The sequence below is a fragment of the Uloborus diversus genome, chromosome 9 (assembly GCF_026930045.1).
Source record: "Uloborus diversus isolate 005 chromosome 9, Udiv.v.3.1, whole genome shotgun sequence".
Lineage (NCBI taxonomy): Eukaryota > Metazoa > Arthropoda > Arachnida > Araneae > Uloboridae > Uloborus > Uloborus diversus.
The window spans coordinates 63,178,088-63,190,060 of NC_072739.1; the positions used below are offsets into that span (position 1 = coordinate 63,178,088).

The window sequence follows — 11,973 nt, forward strand, 5'->3', positions numbered from 1 at the left end:
GAAATTTTCCAAGGGAGAGCTCTCTTTCAACCAACCTTATTGAAGTTTTTAAAACTGCATGTTTGTCGCAGGAAAAATATGTCAAACTTTGTCCCCTGTATATCAGCTCAAGGAGGGTGCGATTGCATCCATCGCCTCACCTTTGTATCCGCCCATGATGGAAGGCATATTTTACGAAAACCTAGTGAAAGAAACTCAATTTCTTCTAACACTTTACTACAAAGTATATCACGTGATTTATCACGCTCTACCTTTTATCCCTTCTCAATGGTATATACTGGAAATATCTATTTGTAGCATTAAAGTTGAATAATTATTTAACAGTGCAAGACAAATACTAAAAACTATGCTCCCAGCCAAAATTAAAATTTTTGAGCCTAGCCTTCCTTTTTATTAGGAGGTCAATATTTGACTTCAGAACTTCTTGACATCAAATCAGAATTATCTGCAAAACGCGTACTAAATTCTTCACAAAAGATCTCAAGAAAAAATGAGATAGGGGAATATGATTTTCCTAACACGTCATGACTTAAATTGATTACGGAACACCCTCTCAGAGATAATATCTCGTTGCAACCGACAGACCGTAGTGACGTCATTTTACAATGAAGCAAGCCCTCGAAAGATAAACACAAGAGCGAATGACTAAGAGAGCTCAAGCTATATAAACCCTTTCGGAGTTCAGCTGCGATCTTTCATTCATTTTTACACCTTGAATAGCTACCTCAATTTGTGTTAAATGCAGCGCCGTTTGAGCGAATCCGTTTGTGTTGCCACTTTTGGAAACGAAATATTCAACGAGCAATGTCCGCTGGATGGTAAACCAAACGAAAATTGGCAAGAATTACAGCAATTTTGGAACCCGAAAATGAGGGTTCAAGAATTCAATAGACAGAACTCTATACCTTGTGGTCTTGAAAATCATCTAAACAATCATTACATTAATGGAATTCCATGGGAAATAAGTTCGAAGGTGAGTCGAATGTTCAACATTTATGATAGAAGTTTATCATTATTATTCTTTTCTTTCTTTTTTTTTTATTATTATTTGTTAAATTTTCATTTTTTTTAAATTTATTTTTAGCAATCACGATTGCTTATTGTTCTCACTTGACATTAGTTGATGTTCCTTTGATTTTTCCATGATCAGAATGAAAATTCCTCTGATCTACGGGCTTCCGATTTTTGCAATTATGATTGCGATAGGAGACGTCAAAATTCAAATGAATGCCAGGGGCTGGATGGTGTGTGCTGAATCGCTGAATGATTTTTTTTCCCTTTTATTTTAAGAACCCCTCCCCCCCCCCCTTTTTTTTTTTTTTTTTTTTTTTTTTTTTTTGTATTTGCGATAGAATAATTTGCCTACTAACAAGGAAAAATGGCTCTGATGCAACTAACTTTGAATAAAAGGACAGTTGGTGTAATGATTTTTGCAACTTATATCGTCGGCGTTCAGGCAAAAGTCACTCAGCTAAAAACTAGTTTTGAGACGTGAACAATTTAAATTCTTGAATCGCTTTAAAAAATAGCCAAGATTGATTTGCAGTCCCTACTGGTTCAGTAAGTTTAATCATATAATTTTTTAATTGTATAATTGGTTACATCAAGCATTATAAAATAAACAACTGTAAAGTCAAGTTCATTGCAGTGATTCATCAAATTTTGTTTTCGGACGTAATTTTTTTTCCAAACATGCCGACGAAATTTTATAAAGATAACAGAAATAAATATTTTCAATCAATGGTAGAGGGAAAAAACACTTTATTCAAACTCAAATTATGTTCGTTATCTTATCAGGACAAATATAAAACATAACAAAAAAAAAAGATAATGTGAAATAATAGTTATTAAACAAAATTATATTATGTTTAATTACATACAAACTTATGCTGAAATTCAAAATAAAATACCTTTTATATAACGCTTGAAACATTTAAATATTTGACTTCATTTTTCAAGCTACTGAGCTGATTTTATAAAATAATCATGTTTTTTAAATTAATTCCTTAAATTTTTGCTTTTTCTAAAAATAAAAAAAAATATTCATAATACCAGGCTCGTCGTTTCGACTTTTTTTTCCCAGGAATGGGGGCAAAAGGAGTATACTCAATGGAGATTTTGCCGGAGAACAACAAATACCACGCTCATTAATATGTAAAAACATTCATTTTTCCAACCGGAGAGGAGGAAAATGATACCTCCCCCCCCCCCCCCCCGTCCAATGCGTGCCTGAATAACACTTACATGAATTCCAAGTGTTTAAAAAAAAAGAAACATGTTGCCAGGCAAAGTAATATTTTACAGAATTTTGTAATTATTTAGGAAATGATTTTATGTGAAAGTTAACTGTTGTTCATGTGCTTTCGAAATTTTCCCTTTTTGTCTGTTTCACATGATGATCTTAAAAATTATTTTAACATTTTTCAGGTTTCTTTTATGAGGCTTAAAATACTTTTTTCCAAGCGTTTGAAAGTTTAACTTTACTTTATTATGTTTCGAAATAATTTGATAGTTTACCTAAGTAATAATGGGAAAATAACGTGCCCGCTTGTTTTCCATTCGGAAGGAAAAAAAAAGAAAAAAAGCATAAATTAAAGAAAGGTAAAACTTTTTCGGAAAAAAAAAGTTTTTTTTTTGTCGAAGGTAGAAAAAAAAATATTATAGAAGCTTTTATAAGTAAAAAATTATGTTTATTCCAAGTGTGTTTCTATGACTTCTAACTCAGCGCATCGATTAAAATTGGGATTTTGTTTTGTTTTTTTGCTGAATAGCTTAGTTTTTTGAGCATGAGAAGAAGTTGTATCAAGTGAGGTTCGCACTGTTTAGAGCAGGGCTCTCCAACCTACGACCCGCATGCCATATCCGACCCGCGAAAGGATTTTATCCTGCCCGCAGGAAGTTTGAAACGAAAAAATAAAATTATAACATCTTTACTTTTATTTATTTTTAAAGAAAACTAAGCCCAGAAAATCTGACGAACCACCATGAATCGCCTAATTTTTAAAAATCGTGGGTGTAAGAAAGGGAGCTACAGCTAATTAGACCATCTGAAATAAATAAATACCATTTGCAGAGAAGTAAATGGTAATCAACTACGGTTTAAATCACAAACTGAGCATATTGCTACATACACATGTTTCGTGGTTACAGGAAAACCCCTTTTCAATGTAAAATAATGAACTTTTGGATACGGAATGTTTTTACATCCAAAAGCTCACTGTTTTGCGTTGAAAAAGAGGTTTCCTGTATCCCCGAAGTGTAAGTAGTAATCCGCCCCCCCCCCCGCCGTAATCTGCTAATTTAGTGCGTTAAAACGTTGTTGAATTACCATTTTGTCCTTCTGAGCTGAAATATTGTTGGATTGTTGGTGCGCCTCGACTCCAAAAATTTACAATGTGGCCCTTGAATAAAAAAGGTTCGGGTTTAGAGGTACTCAAGTAGGACTTTCAAACAGCTTTTCTTTCGTTTCATACAAACTAATTCCTCACATCTTTTCCGATTCAGGATCTAAATGAAGACCTCAAGTCTGTTGTTGTGAGCGGTAAAGACATCTGTGACATCCCTACCTCGTATGAAGCGATTGGCTTCAAGCCAGAAGAGCTTATTGTGATCGGTAAGTAGCTCACGGCTCTGCTCACGTTTAAAGCATTTCACTTTTACTGACTTTTAAACAAGCCTGGATATGACTGTTTCAACATCTCCGTTGCAAGACTCTGTTTTTGTTTTTGAGCGTTCAATTATTGTGTAGTTCTGATGGCAAGACGGATGATCTTGGGCGAGTTCATTTCTGCTTGGGGTTAAAGAGGTGTTCTTATATTCACAAGGCCAATTAAAGTAGCAGTACGTTATAGGCAAAGCGCTCCGGCTTTCCGCAACTCCTATTTTAACAAATAGAATAATTTAATCCAGCGATTCTCAACCAGTGGTCCGGCGGACCGGTGCCGGTTCCGCAGAAAAATTTGACCGGTCTCGAGAGACTAAAAAAAAAAAGAAGAGAAAACATCTTCATAATAATTCTATCATTTGCGTGAATTTTGTGATATTTTTTTCGCAGTTTTCTATGCAATGCTTATTACTTATTTTAGCAGCAATGCTTATTACTTATTTATAATTATATTACGATAATTACTTATCTCGTTCTTAACATTTAAATATTGTTTATAACAGTTCTTTAACAAGTAAAGTTTTATAAATATATTCATTGATTCATTTATTATTATTGTGTAAAAAAAAAGGGAAAACCCCTTAGAGGTTCCCAAGATTGTTCACGAGTCTTTTAACGGCTCCGAAAGGAAAGTTTTTTTTTTCTTTTTCTCCTGAAAAAAAAAGGAGGGCGGGGGGCAGAGAGAGAGAACATCACTGATTCTCACATGTTATTAACGGTTCTCAATGAGATTTTTTTCAATAAAAAAGAAAATAAGAAAAGATAAGAAGAAAAAGAAAAAAACATTCTTGGTCCGCGTTTTTTTTTTTTTTTTTTTCAAAAACTCTGCCGGTCCGCGAGTCAAAAAAGGTTGAGAAACGCTGGTTTAATCCTTCGTCAATTATACTCAAGCGATTAGAGCCAGTGCAGAAGCGTTACCTTCGAAAGAACGGTATTTCGACGGAAACGGTAGAAGTCCTTTGATTTAAGTAATTTCAGAAGACTGAAATGCACCTGGATTACAGTTTCCGCTATGCCACGTAAGAAGGCAGGAAAGATAGTTTTACAGAAAAGTTCGATGGACGTTAGCAGCGAAAGACAACTGGATGTGAAATCCTGGTGTCAGACTAAAAGTTTGGACTGATGACTCCTTATTTTGAACTCCTGATCCTTTCAACAAGTAATTATTGGGTTAAGCGTGGTTAAAATATAAAATGTTTTAATTAAAATTTTGATAAATAGGTACCACCGAACTATAAACGTTTTTTTAAATTTATATTAGTCCTCATATGTCGTTCTTTTGGAGCGTCAGTCCGACACCTTAGCGAGAAACGGTACTATGTACTTTTGTTAGAAAGCATTGCTTTTTAGCTGTACGCCGTAATAAACGATAAGTCTGCTTATTTTCGAATGTGTTTTACTTATTTCCCGGACTATCCGGACTTTCGTTTATCCGGATTTCCTTTGGTCCCAGTTAGTCTAGATAAATTACCCATAAAAAATCCATTTAATATTTTAACTAAGCTTATATCAATAAATATTTGAAAATGGAGTAGAGTTTCAAAATTAGAGGTCGTTACTCGTTCTGCAATCAAAAATTTGAGTTTGACAATCAGGATTTCACATCCATTAGTCGTCTTTAGCTCCTTAACCTTAAGTGTATCGTAATTTTCTGTAAAACTATCTTTCCTGTCTTCTTACGTGGCATAGCGAAAACTGCAATCCAGGTGCATATCAGTCTTCTGAAATTACTTAAATAAAAGGATATGGACTTCTACCGTTCCGTCGAAACACCGTCTCTTTCGACGGTAACGCTTCACCACCTTTTAACAAAAAATTAATTCATTACGCAAAGGTAAATTATAACATACTTATTTAAATTACAATTAAAAATTCTAAAATACAAGAATCTTTCCGAATGACCATTTCATCATTTTTTTTTTGCATTATAAATACGTTTTTAATCTAATAATTAGCATCTGATTTGAAATGAAAAGCTCATTTTTTACGTATAAATTTAAATGCTCTCATGCACTGCAGTTTCGGAGTCTTCTGGGGCCCTTATGTTGCGGACGCCTCTTGCGACAAGGTAAATCCGACACGATTTGTATATCCTTTCCTCAAAAATGACAGTATTTTAAGTATTCCCCCCCCCCTTATCCTTATATAGTTACTCTCAGCTCATAAGGTTTATTAATGTCTGACTGAAATTGCAGAGCTATAACAGATACTATAACAGTTATTCAAAAGTAGTATTATGGAATAATTTTCAATCAAGGCTGAATCAGATCCTACAGTTGCAAATAGCATCCAAATTTTATGTATTCAATGCATGTATTTTATGTATTTTTTATTTTAATGTAACTATTAGTCTAAAAATGACGGAATGCTAAATTTAAAAATTTAACAACAATTTTCAAGTTTCAGCAATATTGATTTTGGCAATGTTTGACGAGTCACTAAGTGCATTGCTTTACCTCTTACCATCCTTATCTGCTTTTTTGATTGCTTTCGTAGCTTATAAAAGAGTAAAATTCTTTCCCACTGAAATTTATCCATTCAGCTTAACAATAATATTTGCAAAATCATAATTGCATAATTTGTAAGATGTATAGCCTGAAGCAAAGCAAAGGAGAGTCAGAGGAGATATGATTCAGTTGTTTAAATTTATCAAAATGAAAGATGTTAACGGTTTAAATTTTTGCACAGAAAGCAGGACGAGGGGTCATTGTTTTAAGCTATTAAGATCTCAGGCTAACCTGGAAATTAGGAAAAAATTACTTCTTTAGTAGGGTCGTGGGCATTTGGAACAGCTTACCGGAAGAGATGGTAATGAGCAAGGGGGTGGATAGCTTTAAGAGGGCCATTGATCTTCATTGGGGACAAATAAAGTTATTAGGACCAGCCTAGTTGGGCTCAGATCCTGGTCGTCACATTTGTATTTGTATAATTTCAAAAAGAATTTGGGTTTTAGAAGTTTTTTTAAATAACTATTTTTTCCTTTCCAGGAACATTCGTAGACAAAAATATCGTACCCGGCTTCAAATACAAAGTAAGAAAAAATCTCACAGATGAGTACCTTTTTGACGGCAAATCTCTTCACCTCGAAAGCATCGGACTTGGTTACGGAAAAAGATTGACATTCCAAAGTGAAACTCTCAATGAAAACAAAAACTTTTTTTGGTCAGACAGCCGCACGCACGGGTATGGCTTCACATTTCAGCCCATAGAGCAAGACGATATTTTCAGGATAAAAGACATCTCCAATGGACAGACAGTCGGGAAAGTCACTGTCAACAATCCTTCAGTGGACATAAATCTTGAGTTAAGTACAGTAGTACAGGAACATGGTGAAGTACAGAAAGAAGTACGAGTGCAATTTTCGTGCGACGTTACGTTAAGTGATAGCTGTAACAAGCAGAACATTTTTGTTGAGAATGTTACTGTAACTGGAGTGGCAATTGTTACGAGGAAGGACACCGCAAGTAGAGCTAAAGTAGAGAAAATTATTGTTCATGATTTTATCATTGAAAATTGCGAACTTCTTACTGAGGAATGAAATTAGAACAATACAGTCATCATAAAAAAAACTATTCAGCACACAAAAATCAATCAAGTACCTCAGTTAATCATTTAAACCATATTTATGAATTTATGGTGTTTTTAAAAGATAAACAAAAAAATTCCGAATTCATATGAACTATAAGAGGAGCTGCAGTTTCTGACTAAAGGCAGCAGAAAGAAATAAAACCAAGAGCAACTCACTTCCGTAATATATAGCTTGCCCAATGAGACATCTGCCATGGCTGTGAAAAATTGAAATGTTTTACCACTTTGGCTAATTTCTTAAATCACCGCAAGGTGGCTCACTAAGCTGTAGAATTCGTTACTATTCTGTAATTCAAAATTCGCAGACGATTTTGAACATTTTTTTTTTCGTTTTAATTGTCTCAGTTCCGTACAAAATACAAAAATAAAGAATTCGCAGTTCTAGATTTTGATGTAGCGCTTTGTGGTGATTTAAGAAATTAATAAAAGAGGTAAATTATTTCACCTTTGCAAAGACAAGGCAGATGTCTCATTGGACAGCTCATATCCTACGTCAGTGGCTCGGTCTTGGTTTTACCTCTTTCAGCCACCATTAACCAGAAACTGCAGCGCCCCCTGTACTTTATTTGAATTGGGAATATTGCTTTAAAAAAAAAAAGCGCCATAGATAACATAGCAATGCACTTTACTTCTCTCTTTCGCTTTTTCATTTTCCCTAAGATTTTAAAGATAGTAATATTCGACATAGTTGTGCTGCATTTCCCTCATATCATCAAATTATCAAAGCTATCTCATAAAGCATAAAGCTATTGCGTGTCTAATAGAAGTTCACAGAAATCTCAAGAAAAATATCAGTTTAACAGACTTGAATGTCCTACTGATGATCTTTCCTCCTTACTTAAAAAAGAACTGAATGAAAAATCTTTAAAAAGAGCATTATATATTTTGACTTAATGTTGGCAATAAATATCGATTAAATATTACTTATGTTGGTGAGTTTCAACTTCATTGAGATAAATGTAGTATCTTATGCATACTTATATATTGGCTTGTTTCGTATTTATCAGTATTTTTGTTTTAGAGCTTACTTTAACTTTACACAGAGTAAAGTTAAAAAAATTATACAATTCATTGCTGCATAGTTTTAGCCAAAAATATATCAGTTATGTAGTATTTTCACTGTTTTTAATGTACATATATATGCGTCAATAAATTATTTTTCTTTAAACAGGTATCAGTTATTTATTGCATTTTAAAGATAATTACTGATTTGTAATCAAAGCAGAAATTAAAATTTTCTGAATGATTGAAGTTTAACCAAGATCTGAAGATCCAAGATCATATTCTGGAGGAAAAAACAGGTCTGATAATTAAAAAAAAAAAAAAAAATACAATGGGTTATTTTGCATAGATCATTACAGATGTGCCTATGTATATGCTCTATGGAGTTAACAAACTTGTACTGCTTACAAATATTCCGATTAAGGTTCATATTTTTTTTCTCCTGAACCCCTAGAATGATGCTTATAGATATAGTGCAATGCATAAATATGCATACCCCTTAAAATGTGTGTTACATATATGTATAATTTTATATTACTCGCACATATAACGTATACAGTTTGCATAAATATATACGTTCCGACAGAAAATAAAATTTTAGCACCGGAGTTAAGCACCATGTTGCTTTCTTGTAGATTGATAGCTTTCTGAGCTTAGTGGTGATTAAATGGCTCTAATTCCTTTAATTAAAAATTAAATTCAAAAATACTAACTTATTCAACTTTTTATGCTTATTTACACATTCTTTGGACGTTGAGCGTCAATATTTTGTTCAGAAAAAAATTAAAAAATGTTTGAAAAATCTAGTAATGGTAATGGATTGTTTCTTTATTGTTCTGGAAGAACTTGCCACCAAGTTATTCTTTTTAGCCCCAGGGCTACCTATCGCATGGCATTTGTCAGACCCTGAATACATATGTATATATGGAGTAAGACATTTGCATCCAACTCCCACCTTTCGGAAGAAAATTGAAATGCCTTTGTGATAAATTTATGCTATAAGTGTATTTTACTGCTAAAATTTTACCAAGACAAGTAAACAAAACACTTATAACAATAGATACATTTAATTTTATTATACAATTTTCTCTAACTCGCTCACACACACTCACTTTCCAAAGTCACATTTAAAGGAATAAATTAAAAAAAAAAAAAGAAAAGAAAAAATGATCATCACAATAATCATTGGAAGATGCTGGAACAAACTAAACGCGTATGAAACTTAATCGAGCAGATACTTGCATAACACCAAAACTAGTAATCCTTGTGCTTGGTAAAACTCGGTATAAAAATATAGCAATCAAATTTTCATGGCTGGAATATAAAACCATTGTAAAAAGCAACATTAACAACAACAATACATAAAATTAATGAAACTTTCTCAGTACTCACACTTAATTACTCTTAATGCCATTTACAAATGTTACCAAATGTTTAGAAAATTACTTTTGATCATTGATTTCATCAAGAACACAAAATATAATTAGAAGGAGGAGGTACATTCAACCTGGCTCAGATTTATACATTTTGGGCCCTTCCCCCTTGCAGTTCAATCTGTAGGGCCACTCCCCAGAGGCCAGCAGTGTACATTTGCAACGTTAATAAGTCTTAGTGCTAGGTTTTTTTTTCAATTTCTTGGGCCGTTAGGATCCTTAAGGACGTACCCCACCGCCACCCCCACTGCTGTGTCTGCGGGTACACTGATCCGGGCCTGCTTTTAACAGTTTTGGGGCAGGTTGTTCCTTAAAAAAATGTAACCAACTCTTTGTAAATAACGTTTGTTACTGAAAACTGACTACAAATTAGTGCATGCATTTAATATATATATATATATATATATATATATATATATATATATATATATATATATATATATATATATATATATATATATATATATATATATATATATATATATAACGTGTTTTTTCTTAATAATCAAATTTTTAGCTGTCTAACGAATGTTTTCTTTCTACTGGACTGAGAGCACTTTCACCTCACAAGGGGGGAATCCACGCTGTGAAATGCTTTGGGAAATTTTTGTTTTTAACTCAAATAGAGATCTTAAAAGACAAATAAAAGGCAAGCTAGTGCAATATATACAAAAAGCCTGAAAATACGCAAAAAGGGAAAGAATAATTAAATAAGTAAAAAAATAAATAAATGAAAAATGTGTGAAAACATATTTTGCACTAAAACCATATGATATATGTATATATATATATATTTAATTAAATGAATGACGCAGAATGTTTCCAAAAGTATACATAACTGCCTGCTCAAGTAATTTTTCTATAAGGAAATGTTGATCGTTCATCATCATTCTATGAACTCAGCAGTATCTCATTAAAGTTTATCTTCAAGAAGCTGTCAGAACATAAACTTCGTTACATTAAGAGTACAATGTTGGCTTGCTTGCATGTTGCAATTTTGCTTTTAAAAATGGAAGAAAGTAAAATATTTTTAAACTGTTAAAAGTGAAATTGTTTCCAAAAATTTTAGAAGAGGCTGAAATTCAAACTAAAGTCTGATGAATCCATTTCTGAGCTATAAAAAATTGCAGAATCAATGTTAGGTTGATTGAGTCCAAGTCGCTCCAGAAAAATCAAGTTTCATACTTGCAGAAGAAACAAAATGAACATTAAATGTATAAGAAATTTGATAAACTTCATTAAAAACCATGGGAGAATGAATCGAAAAGAATAAAATCTTAGAAATTTAGAATGGCCTCTAACAGGGATTTAGTGATATTTTTGTGTCTCAAATGAGTGTACATTAAACATTGTGCGATCGTCTGTCTATCAAGAATATTTAGTAGGAGAAGTATCTTAATGGCTACCTAAAGAAAATCTCCATACTACTAGGCCCTATACTCTTAAGTCCAGAAGGATATATTTTCTTTATTTTTCAAAAGGGGGGGAAACCAGTTTAGACCGGCCAAAAAATCCACTTTTTAATGTCATAACATGTTATTAAAACTATATTCAAGAATATGTTGCCAAAATTTGAGTGAAAAATTCCTATCAGTTTCGACGCTATGAGCACTTTAAGTGACTGTGGAGATTCGAAAACTTTCACAGCATTTTTTTTTCAAAACGCGTTTTTCTCTAAACAACTTTTCTTTAAAATTGGTGTGCATTGGAGTTCAAAGCGTTTCTGACCAATCGTTCTGAAAAATTTGTGTGAATATTCTTTATTCAATTATACTTTATATGCACATAACTTTTTGATTATATTATTAATAATAAATATTTTTCTTAATGCAAGAAGTGTGAAAAAAATGGTAGAAAAAACATACCATTGTAATCAAACACCTCAACAACTTTTTAAATCACAATCAGGTTTATATTCTTTGGAAATATGTTGTTTATTGAGAAAGAAAAATTGTAATAATTACAGGCAAAACTTTGTGGCTTCTGTAATGCACACCAGTAAACAAGCTCTGATGGTGACCAACCATGGACAACAGCTTCTAACTCTACTAATTCTGGCGGAAGTGAGTTCAAAAAATTAAAAGGTGTTCTTCAAAAGATGAATAAAATATCCTCAAAATTTAAAGAAAATTCTGATTTTTTTTCTTGTTAAAGAAAATCACGAAAAACACTAAAATTTCGTCCTCTTAAACTGGTTTCCTCCCTCAAATTTAACAAAATTCAACTATAATGTGTTGCACATAAAGCTGTAACCATTTCACTAAATATATTTTTACTGTGCAATAA

At 32.7% G+C, this 11,973-nt stretch overlaps 1 protein-coding gene across 1 annotated transcript; it reads left to right on the plus strand.

Annotated features, from left to right (window-relative positions):
• Positions 1-710: 710 nt before the first annotated feature.
• LOC129229443 (uncharacterized) lies at positions 711-8,394 on the plus strand. The gene is made up of 3 exons (XM_054863752.1): positions 711-973; positions 3,505-3,613; positions 6,652-8,394. The coding sequence occupies exons 1-3, from the start codon at positions 740-742 to the stop codon at positions 7,200-7,202; spliced, it is 894 nt and encodes a 297-aa protein (XP_054719727.1). The 5' UTR covers positions 711-739; the 3' UTR covers positions 7,203-8,394.
• The last annotated feature ends 3,579 nt before the right edge of the window (positions 8,395-11,973 follow it).

Excerpts from the sequence above, each read along its gene's own strand:
- LOC129229443 (XM_054863752.1), top strand. The coding sequence starts at position 740 with ATGCAGCGCCGTTTGAGCGAATCCGTTTGTGTTGCCACTTTTGGAAAC. Across the intron at positions 974-3,504 it reads CATGGGAAATAAGTTCGAAG|GATCTAAATGAAGACCTCAA; the intron begins GTGAGTCGAATG and ends TTTCCGATTCAG. Across the intron at positions 3,614-6,651 it reads AGAAGAGCTTATTGTGATCG|GAACATTCGTAGACAAAAAT; the intron begins GTAAGTAGCTCA and ends TTTCCTTTCCAG.